This window comes from Balaenoptera acutorostrata, chromosome 1, assembly GCF_949987535.1.
Source record: "Balaenoptera acutorostrata chromosome 1, mBalAcu1.1, whole genome shotgun sequence".
Classification (NCBI taxonomy): domain Eukaryota; kingdom Metazoa; phylum Chordata; class Mammalia; order Artiodactyla; family Balaenopteridae; genus Balaenoptera; species Balaenoptera acutorostrata.
In genome coordinates, this window is record NC_080064.1 from 30,964,521 (window position 1) to 30,991,932 (window position 27,412).

At 44.7% G+C, this 27,412-nt stretch overlaps 1 protein-coding gene across 1 annotated transcript in view; it reads right to left on the reverse strand.

Moving 5' to 3' along the window:
- Positions 1-5,800: 5,800 nt before the first annotated feature.
- The window catches only part of SF3A3 (splicing factor 3a subunit 3), a 28,664-nt gene continuing 7,052 nt past the window's right edge, over positions 5,801-27,412 (reverse strand). Inside the window, exons 8-17 of the mRNA XM_007182557.3 lie at positions 26,412-26,550; positions 25,065-25,133; positions 24,563-24,630; positions 23,944-24,051; positions 22,711-22,780; positions 20,543-20,707; positions 20,338-20,448; positions 19,094-19,184; positions 7,047-7,102; positions 5,801-6,110 (exon numbers count right to left, since the gene is read on the reverse strand). Of these exons, the coding sequence (XP_007182619.1) occupies positions 6,033-6,110; positions 7,047-7,102; positions 19,094-19,184; positions 20,338-20,448; positions 20,543-20,707; positions 22,711-22,780; positions 23,944-24,051; positions 24,563-24,630; positions 25,065-25,133; positions 26,412-26,550 (955 nt within the window). The 3' untranslated portion in view covers positions 5,801-6,032. The remainder of the gene's footprint in view (positions 6,111-7,046; positions 7,103-19,093; positions 19,185-20,337; positions 20,449-20,542; positions 20,708-22,710; positions 22,781-23,943; positions 24,052-24,562; positions 24,631-25,064; positions 25,134-26,411; positions 26,551-27,412) is intronic.

Below are 27,412 nucleotides of genomic sequence, written 5' to 3' on the forward strand. Positions count from 1 at the left end.
CTCTCCGCGCCTCTCTCCGCGCCTCTCCGCGCCCCTCTCCGCGCCCCTCTCCGCGCCCCTCTCCGCGCCTCTCTCCGCGGCAGTGGAACCTGTGGCACATCTGTGGGAGGGTTTGAACGCTGTGGCCCTCTTCCCACGGGTGAAGGCATCCAGGAGGCTCTCTCCTCCTTCACAGACTGCTTTGCTGCTTACCTGGACAGGAGCGGGGGTCAGCTGGCTTCTCACCAGGTTCTGGGCCACCAGCAGGACCTGCATGAGGACTGGGAGGAGGAAAAGGAGAGAGGAGACCACTGCAGGAAGCAACCAGCTCAAGAGTCAAGGTTAAGGAAAGGTCATGCACTGGTGAAGTAGAAGGGGCCATGACACAGGTGAAAAGAAGGGACAGCCTCAGGGCCCAGGAGTAGTCACAGGTTAGGGTTGGTCACAGGGACCAGGAAAGGCTGGGGTCCCTGGGCTTAGGACAGCTACCTCTGAGCAAAGCAGCCTGATGGCTGCTATTGGTCACAGACGTCTTCTGAGAGGTACGCCAGGAGCCCGAGAGAGTGAGGGACTGGTCCTGGGCAGCCCAGGGGAGGGCTGCAAACAGAGATTCCCATTATTACACTATGCAAAGGAGTAAACTAAGGCTGGGAGCAAGGGGGTCAACTTGTATGGAATAAGGGGTCCCAGGGGCTGGGCTTTTGCTTCCCGCAAGTCATACTTTCAGAGTGACATTGAGGCCGGCACAAAGGGGCCTGCAGCCTGGTAACGGCCCCTCTGAGAGTAAAGGTTGTTGGCATGGCAACAGCAGCATCCCCGGCCCGAGGGGAGACAGAGCTGGAGCAGGTGCAGTGACAGGAAATAGACATCCGGTGCCTCTGATGTGGCCTCATTTGCCTCTGACATCAGAAGGTGCTGGGGGTGGGGAGTGGCGGGTGATGGGCTTCCTCAGAACCCAGGGCAGGGAAATGCTGGGTCACAGAGAGGGTCAGAAGTCAGGGCTCCCCTTGTCCAGATTCTTCAGGGTTCAGACCCAACCCTGTTTTTAAATCAGAGCTGAGCTAAAGGCAGGAGGTACCTCTCAGACCCTGGATAGCTGGATGCCAGCTCTGGTTCCCCCAGTACAAAGGGATCAGATCTGGAAGGGTCTGCTAAGCCCAGGTTCAAGTTTTTCCATGCGAGGCAGAAAACTGCTGGAGATGGGAGAGGGGGGCCTTATTCCCATCTTCCCGCCCAACCCTGGGAGGCTGAGCACAACCCAGCCCCCAAATTTCCCAGGGCTAACAGGGCATGTTTCCCTGTCGTCAAGGGTTGGTCCTCCATCAGCACTTGGATCTCACAGATGATGGCTGCCAGGGTGATGTGATACAGAAGAGAGCCTGGACCCTGTCTGGGCTGGGCCCCTTCTGGCCATGGTCTTTAATGCATGAGTGGGGCTGTGCTCAGAATCCTGGGTGCAGAGGTGAGGCAGGGTAGGACCCCTTGGCAATAGGGGCCACTTCTTTCTCCACCCTCACCCCTCCTTACCACCAGGAGCCTCAGCCCCTCCATTGCTCCCTCCCCTCCAACGCTACACTCAAGAAGTGTTCTCATCCAGCTAGCACCTCTCAAGGGGACTTCAGTCTCCAAAGGCAAATAGGTCAAGAGGGGGGCCCAAAGGTTTTCCCCAGCCCCTGTGTCCTTGTGAAAGGAAGGACCCAAGCCTCCCACACAGCCCACAAGCCTCCCACAAGCCTCCCCTTTCCCGCTTCCTGGTTGGGACAGCTGAGGCTGGAGGGACAGCTCAGGAGTGTGAGGGAAGCAGACAATCAGCCAAATCAGAAAGCCAGGCGGGGGCTTCCCTGGTGGCGCAGTGGTTGAGAATCTGCCTGCCAATGCAGGGAACACGGGTTCGAGCCCTGGTCTGGGAAGATCCCACATGCCACGGAGCAACTAGGCCCGTGAGCCACAACTACTGAGCCGGTGCGTCTGGAGCTTGTGCTCCGCGACAGTGAGAGGTCCACGCACTGTGATGAAGAGTGGGCCCCGCTCTCCGCAACTAGAGAAAAGCCCTCGCACAGAAACAAAGACCCAACACAGCCAAAAAATAAATAAAATAAATAAATAGCGTTCCCTTAAAAAAAAAAAAAAGAAAGCCAGGCGAAGCTTAGATGGTTACTTGGTAGTCTGTGTTAGTTCTGGCTCCTCGCCCATCTACTTTAGTCTGTGCATGTCTCCATAAATAGAACATTTCCAGTATTCCCTGAGCCCCACCCCATCCCAGCTGTAGACCTACCTGCGCACCTGAAGGTGTGGAGGGCAACCAGCGTGTGTGCCTGAGTCAGGGAGGCTGCAAGCGCAGCCCCTGGAAGCTGGCGGCTGCCCCGGCTCCCCTCCAGTCATCTGTCAGCTCTGGGAGTTCCCTCTGATGCTGCTGCCCCCGGGGACACAGGCAAAAAAGAAGGAAGCACAGCTGATGTCCAGACTGGAGGCAGAGGGAGAAAATGAAGTCAACTGGCAGATAGAAGGACCCCACTGGAACGTGTCTCATCTGTGTAGATGAGAAACCCGGCAGGTGGAGCAGGCTCTCAGAAGAGATGAGAGGGATGGGAGGCCAGGGTCCTCCCAGGGCCCACCTGCAACGGGAGAGCTCTGTCTGTCTGATAGTGGAAAGGGGAGTGGGTGGGGAGCGGTCACAGGCCCATTCCTACCAAGAGAACTTAGAGGCGAGGCTGCCAGCAGGCAGCATGGAAGGATGAAGGGAGAGGTAGTTATCATGCCAAGGAGAAAAAAATGTAAAAACAATGCAGAGGGAAGACAAAAACCTGACCTTTGTCTGACCCTCACTTCCCAACACATGGGTTACTTTTAGGGCGCTCCCTTTGTAGAGCCTTCCAGCACAAGCTGACCCAGCGAGGGGAACAGAAGGGACGTGGAGGAAAGGGATGACAGTTGAGGCTGGACACAGATTTTCTGGCTTTCCTCTCAGAGGGAGGGAGGGAGGAGACTCCCGCTTCTGGGAGGTTCATCCCAAGATCAGCCTCTGGGTTCAGCAGGGCCAATCTGGGGGTCAAGCCCAGATTCCTGCCTGGGCTGGGAGGGGCAGGCAGAGTCCTGCAGTTGCTCTGATGGAGCAGCTTTCCTCCTTGAAGAGTGAGCTGAATCATCTGTTCCTGGCAGGCAGTGCCCTGGCAGAGGTCCAGACTCCAGGTCTAAAGGAGAGATTCTCATAAGACTCAGGAACCAAGGATGCACTTCTGGGGATTCATGAGCCCCTGAAATTGTGTGCAAGAATGTATATGCAGGGACTTCCAGTGGTTAACACTCCCCGCTTCCACCGCAGTGGGTGCAAGTTTGATCCCTGGTGGGGAAACTAAGATCCCGCATGCCATGCAGCACTGCCAAAAAAAAAAAAAAGTATATGCATGCATACTTTTCCAAGGAGAAAGTCCACAGTTATCTTTGTATTTCCAAAGGAATCTATGATCCTTAAAAAAGATTAAGAACTACTGATCTAAACCCAGGAAGCGCACCACTCCGCTCTCCGTAGCCTGGTCAGGGGGCTCAGCTGTAATCTTGTTCTTCTTCTTTTTTTTTTTTTTTAAACTTTGTTCTCATAGAACTTTTTTTTTTTTTTAATTAATTAATTAATTTATTTTTGGCTGCGTTGGGTCTTCGTTTCTGTGCAAGGGCTTTCTCCAGTTGCGGCGAGCGGGGGCCATTCTTCATCACGGTGCGTGGGCCTCTCACTGTCGCGGCCTCTCCCGTTGCAGAGCACGGGCTCCAGACGCGCAGGCTCAGTAGTTGTGACTCTCGGGCCTAGTTGCTCCGTGGCATGTGGGATCTTCCCAGACCAGGGCTCGAACCCGTGTCCCCTGCATTGGCAGGCAGACTCTCAACCACTGCGCCACCAGGGAAGCCCCAATCCTGTTTTTCTTATAGCAGACCCCTGAAGGCCAGACTTCAGGGAGTCACCTCTGGGGAGAACCACTGCTTATTTATTTATTTAAAAATATTTATTTATTTATATAAATTATTTTGGCTGTGCCGGGTCTTAGTTGCGGCATGCAGACTTCTTAGTTGCGGCATGTGGTATCTAGTTCCCCGACCAGGGATCAAACCCGGGCCCCCTGCCTTGGGAGCTGGGAGTCTTACCCACTTGTCCACCAGGGAAGTCCCGGGAACCACTTCTGACTGATGCAAGTTTGCCGGCACCTCCCGAGTAGCTCTGTGTCCCTCAGGGCTGGGTGGAGCTGGCCACACAACTCTTCCAGCTGGCCCAGGTGTTACTGCACCTCCTTACCTCTGGGTCTGCTCCCACCATCTCACGTCCACTTAACTCTCAAGATTTGCAAACCTAGCTGTGCCTGGCACGTGGAAGGCACTAAAAAATATTTGGATGAATTTAACAAATGAACAAAAGGAGTCTCTGCCCCCCCCCCCCCCCCCCCGCCAAGGGGCTTGTTTCCTCTCAGGCACCTCTGGCTCAGTTCACAGGATGACTAGTTATCTGGGCAAGGATGATGGCAGGACTCCACAGAACCTGGTCCCACCGCCCCTCCACACTGTAAAGAAAAAAAACGGGCTCTTGGAATGCTCCATTGATTGACCTTGGCGTCCCAGGTACCCACTCCTGAAGAGGGGGCTCAGAGGAATGTGATGGTGGGAAAGCATCAGGTGTGTCCCTGGGGAGGCCTGATGCTGCTACTGCCCCAGCTGGAAGGCTGGACAGACATCCCCTCCCATGTTTACCATTTCCCAGGCTTTAACTCTCTTCTCAAATGGCAATGTCTCCTTGCACTTTGGGCCTATTTTCAGTTATCAATGTTTTTAGTTGGCTCAATTAGGTTTTATTATCCACTCGCTCTGCTTTAGAAACTCTTTAGGGCTCTGGAGAGGCTGTCCAACTGGGGTTTTAAGCAACTGGAGGAGCCAAAGTACAAACAAACATGTGAGGAGTTGCCCAAGGGATGGGTTGAACCAGTAAGGAAAATCCCAACCTGGTGGTGAAACCCTACTCATGGAGATAACTAGGGCAATAGATGAGTGTGAGGGAGAGGCCAGCTCTGGAGCTGGGATCTTTCCAAGCAGACATATAAGTAGATATATTACAAACGAACTGAAGGTCTGGGTGCTGAGGGGCAAAGGGGGCCTCTGGGGAATCCTGTTCCGGACCCGGCCCTGGCCTTCAGATGACCGTGCTGTGGGCATATCAGGGCCCCCTGGCTCCCCTAGTTCTTTCCCTTTGGGATACCAGATTCAGATCCTGAGGCAGCTGCTCAACTCCACCCAAATCTTGGCTATCTGGGCTTGGAGAACACAAGAATATTAGCCACTTTTCAGTCAAGTAAGGATCTCATAGAAGACAAAGGTAGACCAAAGACTCTTGTTCTGAAGTAGCAAGCAGGTGAAGTCACTGCTGGTCTTAGTTTCACTGTGTGCCAGGCTGCTGAGGCTTAGAGAAGGGGCAGGGCTGCAGGCTCATTCCAAAATAGCTCAAGCCCTTCCTTTATGCAAATAAAAAGGCAACCTTGGTGCCACAACTTTGTCCTTAGCAGAGGTCCTGGCTCACCCTCCCCATCTTTCCCTAGTACAGTGTGTGCACGAATGGCTGACTCAACTAAGGGCAGGGCTTACCCTGGGGTGATGCTCATTTGGGGAAGTGGCAGCAAATGGGGGTGGGGAACGAGGCTAAGTCAGAATTACCCAGCATAATATATGTAACATAACAGGCGCTCATTAAACTTCAGTTGCTACTGAAGTTCGTGAGAAAGAGGTAGGGAGGTGTTAAGAACTAGAGGACTGAATTAGTACACAATCCCGGGCTTCAGAACAAGACACATTCAGAACAAGGGCTGGTTTTATTTTCCAACAGAATCTTTTTTAATATAAAACAAAGATAAAACACACCTCAACCCTGCAATATGCCAGCATGCCTTGCTTCTACAAGATGCATGCTAGTCCGTAAGACTAAGTAGCAAAGAGTCTTTAGGAGCATTTGGCTGGGAGAAATAGAAAAAGCAGATCTTAGGGAAGACTGGGCTAGCCCCGCCGCTGAGACACATCCCTGAACACTAGAGCAGTCCTTGTCTTTTCAGATCCTCGTACGTCTTCTTATTCACAACATTCCCACTGGAGTCTTCATACTCTTCCTAAAAGGGAAGAGGAACACCATTAGCTACACCTCCTGGGAGAAATGTTTGGAGCCAACCTCTGGATACCTGAGCTCACCCTGGCCTGATTCCATGCCATTCATCTAAGACAGCCTTTCTCAACTGGGGCTCTGCTCTATTGCTCACAGCATCTATTAGACATCTAGGATGGTACCGATTATGACCGATCCTTGTGGATATCTGAGAAAATAGTTCATTCAAATCACTTTCTGTGTTTAAGACGAGGAACCCTGGTTGAGAAAGGCTCACTTAAGACATGGTTTTCAAATGGTTCCCAAGAATCCTAGGTTTCTGCCTAAGAGACCACTACAGGGGATGAAAGGCCAAGAAGGCTGAGCTTCTCCACATCCAGAGCAGTTCTGCTTTTTTCTATTTTGTTTATTGGAGTTTCTACATTACTGTCTGAAAAAGGCTTTGCTGCTAAAAAAAGGAACACTGAAAACCACTGACCTAAAAGAGAAGCAGCAGCTACCATACCTCACATACATATCATTCCTCATCTCTGAAATCTGCTGTCCAGGATGACTATCTCAAGACCAACAAGGACACCTCCCCACCACATGAGAAGATCATCTCTCATCAGATGCTCTCCTCAAAGGATATCTAACGTATGACATGGAGTCTCAACTTCTTAGCTTATGAATCCTCACGGCAGGACAAGACACAGGGCACTCCTGCTTGCCACTTCAAAATTTCAGTGGGAGAATATACCCTGTCTTAAGACACAGATTTAAAGTCTGACACATTTAATTTAATATCACAAATGAATTAGGCTTACAAGCCAAGAGCCAATTATAGATATTGTCACATTACACTTGCTACTGCAGTGAACCAGGGACCATCTCTCACCTCCCTTCTACGTGGTGAGGGAGCTCTGTCTCTTGATGCTATCCCCGATGCTACGTTAGCACTCACCTCAGTGTCAGGCTGCCATCGTTCCGATGCCTTCTGCAGTTTCAGCTTGGCCCACACTGCAGGACGAGAAATGATCAGCAATCAGATTCCACTGAGTATCTACTGGGTACAAGGTGTTACAACACATCCCGCATTAGGATCGCCCTGAGTGCCTGCCCTTGAGACTTCTACCTGCCCCAAGCTGGAATTTTGGTTCTGGATCGCCTGTGGACAAACCCCTTTCATTGCAAAATTTACCATAATGTTTCTTTGCTGTAAAATAAAAGTTGGATCAAATCTAAACAAAGACCTCTTAGAATTGAGAACTGATAACTCTCAAAGGAAAAAGCTAATGTGGTACAACATATAGGAATTATTGGAAAAAGTGACCTTACTGTATTAAAGTTCATAATAGAAGAGACTGAGAACACTAGACATTGTCAAATATGTCTATTTAAAGTCTGGTGCATATATTTCAAAAACTTCAGAGGAAAAAAAAAAAGTGAAATATCATGGCCAAAGAGTCTGAAAGATAAGATGGCTCAACAAACACTGAAGACATTAAAACGAGAATTCTGACAGTTAAATAACTAATTATTCCAATGATCACGAAAAGGGGAAGACATCTACAGACACCACCATAGCTTCAGAGGGAGGGAGGATCAAACACGTACAAAGACAGGACAGATAACAAAACTAGGGAAAGAACAACTTAAACCTGTAAGAATGGTGTCAGGAAGGTGCACCCTTAGAACAAAGGGCTACGTGGAGCAGATGGGACAGGTCTGCTGCTACAGAGATAAGATGATAAAATATTAAGATTACAGTGAAAAGGAACAATTACTTGATTCTTATATGCTTTCACATTTCCCACCAAGTAGAACAACCTCTACACTTGACAAGATTACCAAACTTTTTAAAAAAATTTTTGGCCATACCGCACGGCTTGCAGGATGCGGGATCTTAGTTCCCGGGATCGAACCCATACCCTCCGCGTTGGAAGACGGAGTCTTAACCACTGGACCACTAGGGAATTAATAAACTTGACAAGATTAGAAGGTATATCCTATAGAGGAAGTTGAAGTCTAAGATGGGTGAAGAAATAGTAAATGAGACAACATATAAGAAAGTGCTTAGCTCTGTGCCTGGTGTACAGGCACTCAACTAATCATCTTTTCCTTCCTTGCTAATTGCCTTGAATTAGCTGAAGTCTTCAGGTCCAGATAATATGCACATTACAAAGGAATGGAGAATTTACCACGTGCCAGGGCAGGGCCTTATCATATTCTTTGTCCAGGCCATTCAGGAATCCAACCCAGAGTGGTTCTAAAATATCAGAGATCAGAAAGGCTGTCATGATTTCCTTTTTTTTTTAAGACAGAGTGTGGGCCATCTCAGAAGGTGAGAGGCCCGGAAATATGGGGTGGTTAGTTTTTTTTTTTTTTTAATAAATTTATTTATTTTATTTATTTATTTTTGGCTGTGTTGGGCCTTCGTTGCTGCGCACAGGCTTTCTCTAGTTGCGGCAAGCGGGGGCTACTCTTTGATGCGGTGTGCAGGCTTCTCATTGAGGTGGCTTCTCTCGTTGTGGAGCATGGGCTCTAGGCATGCGGGCTCAGTAGTTGTGGCTCACGGGCTCTAGAGTGCAGGCTCAGTAGTTGTGGCGCACAGGCTTAGCTGCTCCGCAGCATGTGGGATCTTTCCGGACCAGGGATCGAACCTGTGTCCCCTGCACTGGCAGGCAGATTCTCAACCACTGTGCCACCAGGGAAGCCCCTGTCATGATTTTCTTAAAGAAAAAAGTGGATGTAGGAAACTGGAGCAGTGAGGGAGATGTTCCTCTTCAGAGGAATCTGAAAACAATTAGAAAAAAATGGAACCACCTCTGGGCGCCAGCGTGGGTTCACTAAGAATAAGTGAGGCAAATTAATTTGAATTTCCTATTTTTGATGGGATAGTGCCGACTCGATAAAAGGTATAGACACAGGATATCATGATTCTAGCAAAGCGATTGCTCTCATAGGCAATGTCCCTAGAGTTCATGAAAACATTGTAACTCTCATGATACTGCCATAAACAAGATGGTGATATTTGAACCTGATGCTATTAGTTTATTAGTTTAGTAGACTTATACCTAGTGAATATTGGTCAATTGTGACCAACCACCTAAATGGGGAATCTCTGGTGGCAATTCCATAGGGCTCTTTCTTAGCTGTCTTTTGTTCACCTTAAAAAAAATCGTAAGTGTGGAACAACGGAATGATTAAAATAATAAATTTATAAGTGAAATCCTTCATTTAAGTAAAAAAAAAAACAAAAAAAAAACCTACTGTAACTTAAATGACAGTACTGAATCTCTCCCTCCTGGCTAAAAGCGCCAAAAGGAAAACTTCAACAGAATGATCTAAAACAAAGACAAGTAAATCCAGTGTGACAGCTGTGTCAACGGTTACTTCCTTGCCCACTCCCATTAGGGAACACATCTTCCCAAGGTGTTCTGGAAGGAGCAGTCCTGGTCTAACAAGTAGCTATTTTTGCTGCCGGCTACTAAAAAGACAGCTGACTGGACTAGAGATGTCACCTGACCCAGCTGCGCCTACCTATTGTCTTTCCCAGATATTAGAAACTGGGACACTGAGAGACTGAGCTGGATGATGGCAGGCTCTGAAAACTGAAAAAGGTCATACAGGGCAAGGGCTAGAGTTGTCTTCATTGTGAGCTAAGGCTTAAAGAGAAGACACAAGGAAGTGGAAAAGGCATACATATAGAGGGAAGCACAGCTGGGTAAGCATATACTTGCTAACAGGATGGAGGGCATGGAGTTAGGTTTTAATGGGTTCTCTTCCTCATAACCAAAAATCCTTAAGATGTCTAGTTTTGATGCTTTTAAAAAACCCCAAACCCAAAAACCACACACAAAATCCAGGTTTAATAAAAAATAATTATTCCACCGATAGGAAAAGAAGAAAAATTGCAGAAACTCTACAGAATAGAATTAACTTTGATTTCATAATTAATTGGTGCCTACTATTAGTGAGACAACTGAGATAGTCTGTCATGATCTTGTGGGAGTCAAGATATATATAACCATCTATCTGTTACTGAAAGTCCGAAAGGAAGACAGAGTTAATCTAAGATACTTAAAGGGAGGAATAATCCCTGGGAAAAAAAAGGGAGGGGGAAGGTGATGCTAAATTTGTAATAAACCTATAAATGATCTATTGGGGGGGGGGATGAAAAGAGAAAGTGATATTGAGATAGAAGTGAAAGTACAAATGCTATGTAGAGAACCTACAAATATTAGAACCTACAAATATTCAAGGGAAGTCATGATGGGTGGAAATGATACAATAAATCAAAGAAGTGGTAATAATAATAATATGCATATAAGAGAAATTGATAAGCCTAGACACCTGAATAAGGAGATAAATATTGAAAACAATATGGATAATGGAAAAATCATGAACCTGCCAATAATATTCTGGAAGAAAATTTAAGTTTTCTAAAAATATTTGTGTGGCTAAAGAGAAAATGCATGAAGTTTTTTCTGGAATACCCCTTAATGATCAACTCAAAAACATCTACTTGATGAGGGTGATTTAAAAGAAGGCAGGATAGCACTGTGGAAAGAGAAGAGACTGCTGTAGAACAGACATGGGTTTGCTCCCTGGCTTTCTTCCACTTAAACGCTATGTGACTTTGAAAAACTTACCTCATTTTCTTCTTCTGGAAAATGTGGGGGACCTCCTACCTCACTGGTTGTTCTGAAGATTAAATGAGTGTAAAAATCTCCTATTTACCTGGCATACACCAGGCACCTGGTAAATGGTAGCTAGTAATAGTAAGATTAAACTCCAAATGAAAAGATAAAGGTGACTTTGGATCTCACGCCTCAGACTGCAGAGGAGCCCACAAGTGACGCTGATAATGATGGCAGCTTATGCTTCTTCACTGAATAGATTCTACACTGTGGTCAGACAGGCTGTAGCACTTGACCTGCATTATCTCATTTAAACTTTGAGACAACTCTCTGAAGTAGATATATCAATATTATTACCACCCACATTTGATGGATAAGGAACTAAAAGACCTCACTTGTCCTGGGTCCCATAGCCAGTAAGTAAGCAGTGGAGCCATGATTTGGACCCTAACCAGTGGCCTCTCCAGAGTCTGCACACTTAACCATCACATGAAACTATATCAGAAATGTGGTTTTGAACCAACTTTACCCTTGAAGCAGAACATATGAAAACATATAAAACTTGACAGAATCCATCAACCAAGTCCTAGGGAAAAAGATCATGACAAGACATAATGGAAGTAAAACCTACTATGCATAAAATAAATAAGCTACAAGGATATAGCACAGGGAATAGAGCCCATATTTTATAATAACTATAAATGCAGTGTGATATTTAAAAATACTGAATCACTATACTGTACACATGAAACATATAATGTTGTAAATCAACTATACTTCAATTTACAAAAAGTGAAATAAAAGAGATAATGGGAATCTGAAAGCAGAAAAAACACTTTTTATAAACAAGGTGATAAGGATATTGATAGATATAAGATTAAAGACATAATGTCTCTGGAATCATTATGAGAGTAAGACGTATAGAATTTACACTGCTTCAGGACATCCAGATATAATCACCTCCTATAAATAACTCAACTAATAATACATATTAATAATAGTAGAAATTTGTAGTAGAAAGAAACTATTAGACGAAACATTAAAAGACTTCCCTGGTGGCACAGTGGTTAAGAATCCGCCTGCCAATGCAGAGGACACAGGTTCAATCCCTGGTCTGGGAAGATCTCACATGCCGTGGAGCAACTAAGCCTGTGCGCCACAACTACTGAAGCCCGCGCACCCTAGAGCCTGTGCACCACAACTACTGAAGCCTGCATGCTCTAGGGGCTGCGTACTGCAACTACTGAGGCCCACACACCTAGAGCCCATGCTCCGCAACAAGAGAAGCCACCGCACCGCAACGAAGAGTAGCCCCTGCTTGCTGCAACTAGAGAAAGCCCACACGCAGCAATGAAGACCCAACACAGCCAAAAAAAAAAGAAACATTAAAGTTAGAAATGTTAGAAAACTGTCTCAAAGAAATAGATTCAAGTCTACTATATAATCTATGTAAGTGAGAAATCTAACAAGATAACCTTTCCAGCAAAGGAGTTAAATATAAATAGATCAATTAATACACTGAGTGTAAAGAGCTTAATATCCCTATACAAGGATGAGCATTGATGACTGGGGTAAAAAAGAGCCCACATTTGCTGCCAAAATTTTGATAACTGGGGAAATGGTCTAAGTCTATTACAATAGAACAAACAAGCTATCAGGTAACGGGAATTTCAAAAAGAAAATGGGAGTGATCAATAAGGTTACAATACAATATTGAGTTTATGTGGATCAAATAACACAAATCAAAATATACACAAAACTGGCAGAAATGCAAGAGACAAAGCTTAATTACAACTGGAAATGTAAACATGTCTTTATCAGAATTCAAAACAAATAGATGTAAGTATGCAATTAAAAACCTGAAAACTGCAGGAAAATTAAACAGCCTACAGATGGAGAGACATACTTCCTTTCAGGTATACATAAATCTTTAACAAATCACTGACTATATACTTGGACACAAAGATAAAATACATTCTAAAGGCAGAAATTCTGTAACTTACTGCATGGACCAAGAAAAATAGAAATAAATGAAACAGAATGAAAAAACCAGTGCTTTTAAAAATAATTACTGAATTATTCTTTAAAACTCAGAAACAACCTCTTTAATAAACAAAGTTCTAAATATAACATATCAATAATGGATATTTCCAATAGATTCCTAACAGAATGATATTGAGTTCTAAATGCCTGTATTAGAAAGAATAAAGAACAAAAAGAAGAAAGTTCTTGACTAACCAAAGCAATCTTGAGAAATAAAAACAGTGCTAGAGGTATCACACTCCCTGATTTCCGAGTATACTACAAAGCTACAGTAATCAAAACAGTATGGTAGTGGCACAAAAACAGACACCTAGATCAATGGAACAGAATAGAGAGCCCAAAATAAACCCACACACTTATGGTCAATTAACTTATGACAAAGGAGGCAAGAATATACAGTGGGGAAAGGATACTCCCTTCAATAAGTGGTGCTGGGGGACTTCCCTGGTGATCCAGTGGCTAAGACTCCACACTCCCAATGCTGGGGGCCCAGGTTCGATCCTTGGTCAGGGAACTAGATCCCACATGCCGCAACTAAGAGTTCGAATTCTGCAACTAAAGATCCCGCATGCCTCAGTGAAGACCTGGTGCAGCCAAATAAATAAATAAATTTTTTTTTTTTAAAAGTGGTGCTAGGAAAACTGGACAGCTACATGTAAAAGAATGAAATGAGAACATTTTCTCACATCACATACAAAAATAAACTCAAAATGGATTAAAGACCTAAATGTAAGACCAGAAACCATAAAACTCATAAAAGAAAACATACACAGAACACTCTATGACATAAATTGTAGCAATATTTTTTTTGATCTGTCTCCTAAGGCAAAGGAAACAAAAGCAAAATAAATTAAACTTAAAAGCTTTTGCACAGCAAAGGAAACCATTAACAAAATGAAAAGACAACCTGCTGAATGGGAGAAAATATTTGCAAATGATATGACTGATAAGGGATTAATATTCAAAATATGTAAACAGCTCATACAACTCAACAGCAAAAAAACAAACAACCTGGTTAAAAAATGGGCAGAAGATCTGAATAGACATTTTTCCAAAGAAGACATACAGATGGCTAACAGGCACATGAAAAGATACTTAACATCACTAATCATCAGAGAAATGCAAATCAAAACCACAATGAATGGGGCTTCCCTGGTGGCGCAGTGGTTGAGAAACTGCCTGCCAATGCAGGGGACACGGGTTCGAGCCCTGGTCTGGGAAGATCCCACATGTCGCGGAACAACTGGGCCCGTGAGCCACAATTACTGAGCCTGTGCGTCTGGAGCCTGTGCTCCGCAACAAGAGAGGCTGCGATAGTGAGAGGCCCGCGCACCGCGATGAAGAGTGGCCCCCGCTCTCCACAACTAGAGAAAGCCCTCGCACAGAAACGAAGACCCAACACAGCCAAAAATAAATAAATAAACAAACAAACAAACAAAAAAACCCACAATGAAACATCACACCTGTCAGGATAGCTGTCATCAAAAATACTACAGATAACAAATGTTCACAAGGATATGGAAAAAGGGAACCCTTATACTGTTAGTGGGAATGTAAATTGGTGCAGCCACTATGGAAAACAGTATGGAGGTTCCTCAAAAAGCTAAAAACAGAAGTACCACATGATCCAGCAATTCCACTCCTAGGTATATATCAGAAGATAACAAAAATACTAATTCAAAAAGATACATGCACTTCCAACATTCATAGCAGCATTATTTACACTAGCCAAGATATGGAAGCAACCTAAGTGTCCATCAACAAATGAATGAATAAAGAAGATGTGGTGTATATATACAATGGAATACTACTCAGCCATAAAAAAGAATGAAATTTTGCCATTTATAACAACATGGATGGACCTGGAGGGCATTATGCTTAGTGAAATAAGTCAGACAGAGAAAGACAAGTACTGTATGTTATCACATGTGGAATCTAAAAAATAAAACAAACAAATGAAGATACTAAAACAAATAGAGAACTAGTGGTTACCAGTGGGGAGAGGCAAGGGTTGGGGAGGCAAGATAAGGATAGGGAATTAGAGGTACAAACTACAATGTATAAAATAAATAAGCTACAAGGACATATTGTACAACACAGAGAATATAGCCAATATTTTATAACTTTTTTTTTTTTTGCACAGCTCATGGGATCTTAGTTCCCTGAAGAGGGACCAGGGCCGGGCCCTCGGCAGTGAAAGCATGGAGCCCTAACCAATGGACCACCAGGGAATTCCCCAATATTTTATAACTTTAAATGGAGCATAATCTATAAAAATTTTGAGTGACTATGTTATTCATCTGAAACTAATATCAACTATACCTCAAAAAAAAAGTAAGTTCTTGATTATAGACTTAAAAAAAGCACAAAGAAACAAGATTGAAGAAAATAATAGTAAAAAGGAAATAGTAATGGGGTGGTGGTGGTGGGATGAATTGGGAGATTGAGATTGACATAGATACACTAATATGTATAAAATAGATAACTAATAAGAACCTGCTGTATAAAAAAATAAATAAAATTCAAGTCAATAAAAAGAGGAAACAGTAAAACTCAGAATAAAAATACTACTACTTTTTCCTACTTTAAAAATATTGAGTTTCATAATAAATCAAGGAATTGTATTGGCTATTAACTAAAGAATCTTCTCAGAGTGGTCCCCTTGTATGAAGAAGTAATCTCTATTTAAAGTTTCAAATGACAGAAGAGAATGTAGCATGTAATCCCATTGATTTTATGACAAAAATATGGTTTTGATCACTAAATCTGACAAGTGTCTGAAAGGAAAACAAAAAGCACATCTTTTATTTATGAACGTAAAAACAAAACTTCTAAAAAGAATCCTCACAGGGTAAATAACTGCATTAGGGACTTTCCTGGTGGTCCAGTGGTTAAGAACCCACCTTCCAATGCAGGGGACGTGGGTTTGATCCCTGGTTGGGAAACTAAGATCCCACATGCTGCGGGGCAACTAAGCCTGCACACTCTAGAGCCCACATGCCACAACTACTGAGCCCACGTGCTGCCACTAAGACCCGATGCATCCAAATAAATAAATAAAGAAAGAAAGAAAGAAAGAAAGAATGGGCACAAGTCTAATACAAATACTTCACTAAAGAAGATGCACAGGGCTTCCCTGGTGGCACAGTGGTTGAGAATCTGCCTGCCAATGCAGGGGACACGGGTTCGTGCCCCGGTCCGGGAGGATCCCGCATGCCACGGAGCAACTGGGCCCGTGAGCCACAACTACTGAGCCTGCGCGTCTGGAGCCTGTGCTCCGCAACAAGAGAGGCCGCGATAGTGAGAGGCCCACGCATCGCGATGAAGAGTGGCCCCCGCTTGCCGCAACTAGAGAAAGCCCTTGCACAGAAACGAAGACCCAACACAGCCAAAAATAAATAAATTAATTAATTAATTTAAAAAAAAAAAAAAGGAAGATGCACAGATGGGGATTTCCCTGGCGATCCTGCATGGCGCGCAGTGTGGCCAAAACAAAAACAAAACAAAAAAAACTGCATTAAAAGAATATCTACCGGGCTTCCCTGGTGGCGCAGTGGTTGAGAATCTGCCTGCTAATGCAGGAGACACGGGTTCGAGCCCTGGTCTGGGAGGATCCCACATGCCGCGGAGCAACTGGGCCCGTGAGCCACAACTGCTGAGCCTGCGCGTCTGGAGCCTGTGCTCCGCAACAGGAGAGGCCACAATAGTGAGAGGCCCGCGCACCGCGATGAAGAGTGGCCCCCACTTGCCACAACTGGAGAAAGCCATAGCACAAAAACGAAGACCCAACATAGCAATCAATCAGTCAATAAAGAAATCTTAAAAAAAAAAAAAAAAAAGTTGCTTAAAAAAAGAATATCTACCACCCAGTATGAAATAATTCAGGAATGCTGTTTTATTCAAGCCCTGATAAAAGAAAAAGTAGTAAAAATGTTGTCATTTTTCTTTTGAGGAATGTGATAATAAAATCATAAGCCAGTTTTAAAATTAGTGTAGCTGCATCACCACTGTCCTTAAAAACAGCATCCAGGGAAGGACGACTTATTGCCTGCTTCTATTTAACATAAGACTTGGGGGCAATGCTTAGGAAAAATAAATACATGGAACAAAATTAATTAAAACATCCCCTTTGTTTTTGTAGTTGGCATGATTGTAAGCCTAAAATAATGTAGAGTTCAATTTCAAGGTATCAGAAGTAATAAATTAACTCAGGCAATTTGCAGGACATAAGGAAATACACACAAGGGACTTCCTTGGTGGTCCAGTGGCTAAGACTCTGCACTCCCAGTGCAGGAGGTCTGGGTTCGATTCCTGGTCAGGGAACTAGATCCTGCATGCTGCAACTAAGACCTGGTGCAGCCAAATAAATAAAATAAATATTGAAAAGAAAAAAGAGAAGAGAAGAGAAGAGAAGAGGAGAAGGACTTCCCTGGCGGCGCAGTGGATAAGAATCCGCCTGCCAATGCAGGGGACACGGGTTTGAGCCCTGGTCTGGGAAGATCCCACATGCCACAGAGAAACTAAACCTGTGTGCCACAACTACTGAGCCTGCGCTCTAGAGCCCACAAGCCACAACTACTGAGCCTGCGTGCTGCAACTACTGAAGCCCGTGCACCTAGAGCCCGTGCTCCGCAACAAGAGAAGCTACCACGAGAAGCTTACACACCACAACAAAGAGTAGCCCCCACTCACCGCAACTAGAGAAAGCCTGCACGCAGCAATGAAGACCCAACACAGCCAAAAATAAATAAAATAAGTACATTAAAAAAAAAAAAAGAAAATACACACAAAAATGAATGGTGATCTATTTACTAGTTATATGCAGCTAGAAAATACATCTAAAAATGAGACTGCATTCAAAATGCAGCATTATGATTCTATGACATTTCATTATTATTTTAATTTCCTCCCAACAGAGTGAAGGGCAAAAAATGAAGAGGCTAATTGGATAATCTGATAACAAGATACATTTAAATTCTGATTAGAGGAACTGTATATCCCAACTTGTAAATGAATAAAGACAGACAAAACAGCAAGGAGGGCTTCCCTGGTGGCACGGTGGTTAGGAATCCGCCTGCCAATGGAGGGGACATGGGTTCGAGCCCTGGTCCGGGAAGATCCCACACGCCACGGAGCAACTAAGCCCGTGCGCCACAACTACTGAAGCCCGCATGCCTAGAGCCCGAGCTCCGTAACAAGAGGAGCCACCGCAATGAGAAGCGTGTGCACGGCAACAAAGAGTAGCCCCCACTCACTGCAACTAGAGAAAGCCGCGCACAGCAACGACGACCCAATGTAGCCAAAAATAAATAAATAAAATAAATAAATTTAAATTTTAAAAAAAGTATTAAAACAAAACAAAAAAAAACAGCAAGGAGGAGTCCCCAAAGCTGACTCACACAAAAAACTCAATGAAAGAGTCCCCAGAGTCCACAGGTTAAATCAGGGATCAGGGAGCTCTTTAGAAGGTCATTTTTACTTGGCTCTGACACGGAGGATTTGAACAACCCCAGAGCTGGGAACCAAAGGAGTTAGCTGAACAGGCAGTGGAGTAGTGTGATATGCACAGGCAGTGTCTGAAATTTAACAAGGTGGAGTGGTAAAATCACGTTCTTCACAGTCTAACCCACTAACAGTGAAAACATGACAGAGAAGAGATCAACTAGAAAGAAAATAAGCAGCCTGTGAGAAAGATGGCAAAAGCTACCATTGCCAGGCAAACAGGAAGCCTGACTGAGGTCCCTGGGCGCTTCAACAACACACTCCTGGACACACGCTGCACTTGGCTTTTTCTCCAAGAGGTATTTTGCTGCCCTGTTGCTGGGTAACTGCTCTGTCACCTCAGAAATAAGTTTACTGAGACCATTTCTACTTTTTTCTTCATATCTGCAGTTAACATAGTAAAATCAATTCAAAAAATATACATAAACCCATTCACTCAAAATCTTGCATACAGGGGAGTTCACAGACCCCAGTTAAAAGCCGTTTTAGGGAATTCCCTGGCAGTACAGTGGTTAGGACTCCGAGCTCTCACTGCTGAGGGCCCAGGTTCAATCCCTGGTCAGGGAACTAAAATGCCACAAGCTGCACGGCACGGCTGAGGGGGAAAAAAACAAAAAGCTGTTTTATAGTCAGCACAGAGCTCTTCTCAAGGGAGGAAGAATCAGTACTGCTGGCTAATTCATCCCCTCAAAAAGCAGTGAATGTATGTAGGACTGTAGTAGTTTGTACATATCCACAACCTACTGCCCTTAGGCCTGGACACACCAGAGTATCGGGACAGTGAACTGTAGGTCTGACCTCGGGAACAATAAAGCTTACTTACAGGAGACGGCGTCTTCAATCTGTGTCACGTTAGCAAAGTGGGCAGTGTTTGGGATGCCCAAACACCTCATGCCATGAGCATGACGCCATTCCTGGGAGAAGCAAGAGGACAATGTGAAATGGGATGACTGAACACTGAGCACTAACTCCATTCTACTCACAAGCCCTACCCTGACCCTTTGCAAAAGGCTCCACCTCAAGGCAGCGTTCCTTTTGTGGCTCTTGTTTGTAGACAGCTGGCTGTGACTGACAAGAGGCTTTTACTTCAAAGCAGCACTGCACTGTTTGCCTCACTGGGCTGGTTTATAAAAAACCTAGATTCCAGATCCAGACAAAACCTGTGTCAAGACCACAACTCACCAGTCACCTCCCAAGCAACCCCCCACCCCCCACCCACCAGCATGAGTAAGCGTTACTGATGGCTGGTCAGCGTCATCTTTGGAAGTAAAGGAGAAGACTGTTTATCAGATACAGGCAAGGACACGAAAGAGACCAGGAAGAGACGCTGATGCAATGACAGTTCTGGCTCAGGGACAGCAAATGGCATGGGCCCTGGATACCAATTCTAATTCGTTGGAGGTGGTGTTGAGAAAGATTCAGACAGTACTCAGGAGCTTGGCGGAAAAGACCCCAGGATCAATTAGTAATATGTACGTCTGAGGGAGAAAGAGAGGAGTTCATATAAATTCGCCATCCTTGGCTACATCTAGCAAGTCTTCCATTCTGTAAAATTTCCTTCCAAGTACTAAGAATTGAAGGCAGAAACAAAACAAGGGTGAGTTCACTTACTGGAGTACCACCCAGATAATGCTTTCTCTCAAGAATAGCTTGATAAATGTCATCCTCTTCGTTTCTTTTTCTCAAGAGGCAAAGGCCCATTTAAGACCCAAAGAAGGAGGCGGTCAGCCCTTTCTTTGGTCCTGAGTACTAGCAACAGGATAGAGAAATGACCAAGGAGTCAGAGAGGCAAAAAGAAAAATAAAGAGCAAGCAAGAGGAAACAGAAATGAGGTTCAAACAGCAGAGTGGTGGGATGCCTCCAGAAACCACCTCAGGTACTACCACCACCAAGGCTGGCACTGGTGCCAGAGGCCAAATGCCACATGCTGGACTTTAGATCCACTCCTTCTCTGATTCTCTTAGGCTCTGGACACTAGTGATCCTCTCAGGCTGCTCCTATCCTCTTCTCTAAAAGACTCATGTTTCATGCTTCAACGTCCAGGAGAAATGGCTCTGAATTCCTTACAGCAAAGTGCCGCTGGAAGGCCTTGGGACCCCGGTAGGTGTAGTTTCCACAGATCTCACAGTTATAGTTGATATTCAGGCCATGAAGCTTATACAACCAGTAAGGAATAGGCTAAAAGAAATCAGATAAAAAACAGTATTAGACTAGGGTCTGCATCTGCTTCCAAAATGGGATATGAGGGAAAGATGGTAGCGCTGGGACTGACCTTGCCATCCCAGCCGAGGGGCAGGTTTTTGGGGTTATAAATGATCTCGTTCTCCTCGTCTTCACTTTCGCTCTCGCTGATCTGCTCTTCCTCCTCCTCCTCTCGCTCCTCTCCGGTTCTTGCCTGCTTGCGCTGCACATTTTCATGAGTGAGGTGTCGCTGTTCCTAAGCCAAGCCCGTAAATGAAAAGGGAAGTCAGAGAACAGTGCAGGACAAGAAGGGAACTTTCCTATTCTGCTATAACCCTTGCTGACCCCTCGCTTCCAAGGATTAGGCTTTCTTTCTTGTCGAACAAAGAGAAAGTCTTGTCTTCAAATCAGAATTCCTCATCAGCAGAGGAATGATTCTTCCCTGATCCTAAAGGAAAAAGTCAAAGGTTTCATAAAGCACTTGCCTAAGTTACTCGCCTGAGGCCACGAACTATCACAGAACAACAGAGAACAGTCTCTTCTCTTCCAACTCTAAAATATCTCCTGAACCGGTCCTTCCTTCTCCTTCCCACTGTTACCGTCCTCACCAAGATGGCAACCTTCTAACTTGCTCTGACTCTCTCCTCATTCCAGTCCAGCTTCCACATTGTTCCCAGATTTTTCTGCTCAAAAAAACCAATCTAATGGTGCACTTTGCTTAAAGAACTTTTATTGGCTTTCTGCTGCTTAAAGGACAAGGTCCCAATTTCCAACATAACTTTCCGAATTTCTCTGACCACTCCCTCCCTTACAAGGCACACCCATATACACTGGTTTCCTCATTATTTCCTTTCATCGTATTTTACCTTCTTGCTTGCTGTTTCCTCTACCTGGAACATTTTTATCTCCCTCTTTCTAATTAGAACACTCAACCTCAATGTACTGCAGCAGGTGTCACATTATACTGCAGTTATTTGTAGCCCTCAGCTGCAAAGTGGGCTTTTCGAGGGCAAGAGGCTGTGTCATATTCACTACTGTATCCAAAGATCTAGCATAATGTCTGGAAACCAACAGGTACCAATAAATGGTGAAATAATGGTAAAAATAATATCAGTACATAACAAGAGCAACATCTAGAAACCATTTTGGCTGTAACTGGCTGGGATTTGAAAGACAAGAGTGCCACCTCCTGGCAGGGAAAGCAAAATGCTCTCAAAGGAGGGAGAAGTAGTGGGCACACCTGTGTCAGGGGCACAAATTTGCCTTGCAGTCTTCTTCAGAGGACTGGCAACACAGACTGCTGCCCACCCTAGCACAGTGCAGGTTTACTGTGGAGAATATAAGTACCCCCAGTATCCAATGTCTGGCTAGCCTCCTCTTACCAAAAGCAGTTGTAATAGAAGGAAACAAAAAGATGAATCTTAGTTTTATAAGCTATCATGTAAGTGGTCCTCAAACAAGGGCAGAATGAAAATGTCCATGGCAACCGACAGAGACACGTAGACCAGCTGAGCCAGAGCCACCTGCTCACTCAAAGCACCATGTGGGCATTTGTAGAGGCAAAGGCTCAGACTGGTTGAAAACTACACAAAGCAGACAATTAGAAAGGCCAGTCCTCTGCAGGATTCCCAGAGACACTGACCACCTTCTCTGGGTGAGTGGTGCCCTTTCCTCCACCTTCTCTTCCCTGAAAGAGTCATTGCCTCCCACTCGTCCCTTCTTTCTCTCCGAGATAAGCATCCTGGTCAGGTTAGGCCTTTTTCTACCCACAACCCCCACTTCAGCTTCTTCTTGAAAGAATATTCAGAAAGGAGCAGCTCACAGCCAGCTCTGTACCACTAACCTCCTGGCCCTAAGAAGTTTCGCACAATCTTGTGAACACGTAAGGAATGCCTTTTCAGAATAAGTCACATCTGAAAAGCCACTCTTATCTGCCTTTTGAGTGTCTGCTTCTTGGGTCACCCCTGGGTATACTCCAGAGCTCAGGCAAAGAATCTGGATACTAAGGGGAGTCTATTCTCTCTGCCTAGCCTCACGCGATTGGGCAACTTGGGAATATCACCTAACAACAGACACCTAAGAACAGAACAGCACCTCAGTGAAGGGCCAAGTACCCTGGGAGAACCCAATTTTCTGCTGAAGTAGTTTGATATGTATCTTTCCTCTTGCAATCCTAAAAAAAAAAAAATCCTACAAATTCATATTTCTCTTACTTCCCCATGTTGTAGCATTTACAGCCCTCAGCAGTCAGTTACTCACCCCAAGAATCTCTACATATTCGTAGATCTGGGCTTCTAGGAAAGCAATGTCTTTGTTCCTCTCAGTGTCTCTGAAAATAAGAAATAAACTCTATCACTCAAGGGTTCTTTTACCCAATGCCCTGCTCCGTATATCTGGGAACATTTATTCCATGGGTGCGTTAAAAATTACAAGCATGTGAGAAATACCACGTTGTGAAAGCAAATGCTCTGTTCAGCTCAGGACTCGCTGATAGAAGTACTGAGGTTATTTCTTAGAAAGCATGGAAGCTTCCTCTTTGACCTCATTCTAGAAGGTGAAAGACATATCCAGGTATTTAAATTTCCATGATTATAACATACAAAGGAAATGTGGTACAGAAGAGCAAGCTCTGGAACCAGCAGACTTGGGCCCAAATCCTGACCCTGCTCCTTAGTAACTGTGAGATAAAAGACACACTCCAAAACTTTTCTAAGTCCTTATCTGCAAAAAATCAGGGTAACTTTTTGGGATTGTTTTTGAGAATTAGGAAAACCACATATAAAAAACACCCTGTACAGGGCTTCCCTGGTGATGCAGTGGTTAAGAATCCACCTGCCAACACGGGGACACGGGTTCGAGCCCTGGTCCGTGAAGATCCCACATGCTGCGGAGCAACTAAGCCTGTGTGCCACAACTACTGAGCCTGCGCTCTAGAGCCAGCGAGCCACAACTACTGAGCCCGCACGCCTAGAGCCCGTGCTCCGAAACAAGAGAAGCCACCGCGATGAGAAGCCTGTGCACTGCAACAAAGAGTAGCCCCTGCTCGTTGCAACTAGAGAAAGCCCGCACACAGCAACAAAGGCCCAATGCAGCCAAAAATAAATAAAAATAAAATAAATTTATTTTTTAAAAAAACCCCTGTACAAGCATGTGGCTCAAGAATAGATTCAACTGTCATTAGCAAAAATGTACTTAGAAAAATATTTTTGAACCTACTTAGTTTCTATAACCTACAGAGGTAACAAAAGGTACCCAGGGCACAGTTTCAACTTTACAGACATCACCCACTCTCAGTCAGCTGAGTACAGACTGTCTTTGGTTTATAATAACAATGAGAGCACGCTCTGCCATTAGCAGAGAGAAGGAGCTGACTGGCTCTCGATGGATCAATAGTGGTGATAAAACAGGCTTTAAAATTTCTGTTGTGGTAAGAATTCTGCATGGGAATAAAAACTTTAAAGTGTCAGCAGAGGTGCGGCCCCAGCCACTCACCGCTTGGTGCCCTTTGACTTGGGATTTTTGGCAAACAGGGAGGTGTCGAGTGACTCCAGGGACTTTCCTTTGGTGCTGAATAGCCTCTGGGCTCGCTCTTCTAGGGTCCTAAGTAGACACAAGGGGCAAAGGATTTCAGGATTACTTTATAGGCTTGCTTATCTTTGCAGTGGGGGATGACAGAAAGAAGGGAATCAGGGGCTTCCCTGGTGGCGCAGTGGTTGAGAATCTGCCTGCTAATGCAGGAGACACGGGTTCGAGCCCTGGTCTGGGAGGATCCCACATGCCGCGGAGCGGCTGGGCCCGTGAGCCACGGCTGCTGAGCCTGCGCTTCTGGAGCCTGTGCCCCGCGACGGGAGGGGCCGCGATAGTGAAAAGCCCGCGCACCGCGATGAAGAGCGGTCCCCGCACCGCGATGAAGAGTGGCCCCCACTTGCCGCAACTGGAGAAAGCCCTCGCACGAACCAAAGACCCAGCACAGCCAAAAAAAAAAAAAAAAATAAATAAATAAATAAATAAATAAATAAAAAAAAAAAAAAAGAAGGGAATCAGAGCCACTTAGAAGATTGTGAAACACACAGTAAACGAGACAGTTCCGATAGAAAGACCAGCCTCTTACCCGCCGCACTTCAGGCCTAAAGCTAAGAGTGCAGATTTCAATCTGTCCAGACCCAGGGAGGCCAACTCCTGTATGAAAGAGACAAGTTACAATTTTATATAAATAGACTTGGAGAAACAACAAATGCTGAAACTTCGTCTTTGCAGGCTGGGGTGTGGGTGTTCCTAAAGCTGTGGCAAGACCACACATTCCACAGCCAATCTCCTAGCAGTACGCCCCAACTCTCCAAAGAGGCCTTGGGGGTTAAGTTCATACATAACCATACTGGTAGTGTTCCATTACCTCCACTACAGCTTAAGATGGTTAGAATTTTTAGTTTACAGTTTTCAAAGAAGTTGGATACATTTTTTATTCTTTTTATCTCTCTACATTCTTTGTAGATGCTTGGCCCCAAGAACTGATGTCTTATCATGATAAGTCTATCACATTAAAAACAGGAGACCAAGTGATCCCTCTGAGGAGTGAACAGGCAAGACCAGCACAGTGGATAAAGAAAACATACCTCCCAGGAGGAGAATGCAGAGAGGTCAAGATGGGCTCCGGCATGGGTCAGGGCACTGCTTGTCTCTTTCTGGAAAGAACAATATGATGTTTATTAACACCCAGGTTTAGAATGAAGGCAAGGGAGTCATCTAAAGTACAGGCACACCTCAGAGACATTGCAGGTTCAGTTCTAGACCGTCACAGTAAAACGAGTATCACAATAAAGCAAGTCACATGACTTTTTTGGCTTCCCAGTGCATATAAAAGCTATGTTTACACTATACTGTAGTCTAATAAGTACACAATAGCATTATGTCTAAAAAAACAATGTACATGCCTTAGTTAAAAAATACTTTATTGTCGGGGCTTCCCTGGTAGCGCAGTGGTTGAGAGCCCACCTGCCAATGCAGGGGACGTGGGTTCGAGCCCTGGTCTGGGAAGATCCCACATGCCGCGGAGCAGCTGGGCCCGTGTGCCACAGCTGCTGAGCCTGCACTCTGGAGCCTGCGAGCCACAGGGCTGAGCCCACGTGCCACAACTGCGGAAGCCCGCGTGCCTGGAGCGCGTGCTCCACAACAAGAGAGGTCACCGCAATGAGAAGCCCACGCACCACAATGAAGAGTAGCCCCCGCTTGCTGCAACGAAAGAAAGCCCGCGAGCAGCAATGAAGACCCAGTGCAGCCAAAAATAAAATAAATAAAACAAATAAATTTATTTAACAAAAAATACTTTATTGCTAAAAAATGCTAACCGCCACCTGAGGCTTCAGTGAGTCTTGGTAGTAACAAAAATCACAGATCACAGACCACAATAACAAAATGAAAAATGGCACTAATAGATTTGCTTGACCCAGGGTTGCTGCAAACCCTCCATCTGTAAAACATGCACCATCTGAGAAGTGCAAGACAGCAAAGTGCAGTAAGATGAGGTGTTCGTGTATCAGGTGCTGGTTGGCCCCTTATACACATGTATGAATAACAGCCAAATGCCTACAAGAGCAGAGCAGAAAAAACCAGATTGAAAAACTCTCCCAGAGATTTCAGGAAAACTCAAGTTTGTCCCCAGGAATGAAAACATAAAGATTTCTAGCATATAATTATATCAGTTTTCAGTCAGTAGGAACCACAGAGCAGTAATGACATGGTTGGTGAAACTCCTGGGCCCAGCCAATGGCAAGTGGGTCCTGACAAATCTCTTTCAAAGTACACAGAGAAAACCCAGCATACTTGGCAGACAACATCTCATGGCCATAACTGATCCTAAGGGATCAGCACCTCATGCCCTAAAGCAGAGGCTCAAGATTGAAGTAAAATAATTAGTTTACGTCCCTGGCATGTCCTCCACCCACACCCCCACTGAAGCTCACCGGCCATCCAGGAAAAGTACCATTCTCCCACTTCTTCTCAAACTCATTCTGAATTTTCCCAAAAAGTTCATTCTGATCTTGGAGAGGTTTCACTCTATCTGTGTAATCCTGAAGGTACTCAAGCAGCATCTCCAGATATCTACAGAGGAGTAAATAACACAGATACAGCAAGGTTTCTATTTTTGATATACTGTTATGCCCTGTAAAACATACTTATAATTCCAGTGAAACTAGTTTTTTCAAGTAATAATACTACTTTAAAAATTGAGCTTACAATTGGCTTTCTCCTAACATGTCATCTTTTTTTTAAAATATTTATTTATTTGGTTGTGTCAGGTCTTAGTTGTGGCTCGCCGGCTCCTTAGTTGCAGCTGGCAGGCTCCTTAGTTGCAGCATGCATGTGGGATCTAGTTCCCGGATCAAGGATCAAACCCGGGCCCCCTGCTTCGGGAGCACGGAGTCTTAACCACCGCGCCACCAGGGAAATCCCTTTCCTAATATGTCATCTTGATTCTGACCTTTCCTATCTTCTTTCATCCTCATGATACAATTCCAAATACTAAAGTCTTAACTCACATATAAAAGATTTTAGGTAAAAAGAAAATGAGAAAAAGAGAGGAAAGTAGAGTACAGATTACTAACCAGGGGCATAACAACACAAACAAAACTTAAATCTATACATCAGACCCAGGCACTTCACTTCAATCACAATCTGAGAAAGTTTAATTTTTTCCCATTCAACCCCAAAGACACAGAGCCACCTGGATGGGAGACTTCCTTCTACAATGAGACAACATTAAGAACAGTGTGGGTCTAAGATCGCAGATGTGCCCATAGACACACATTCTTCCAGAGCCAGAGTATTATGGTTTTGAAGCCATGTCATTCAAAATTCCTATCCTCCAACAAACCTGGAAGTCATTCATATATACCTTTCATGCAACAAAATTCAAAACTGCCCTCAAACCTTCTCATTAAACAATCTTCTAGTTAAATCCAGT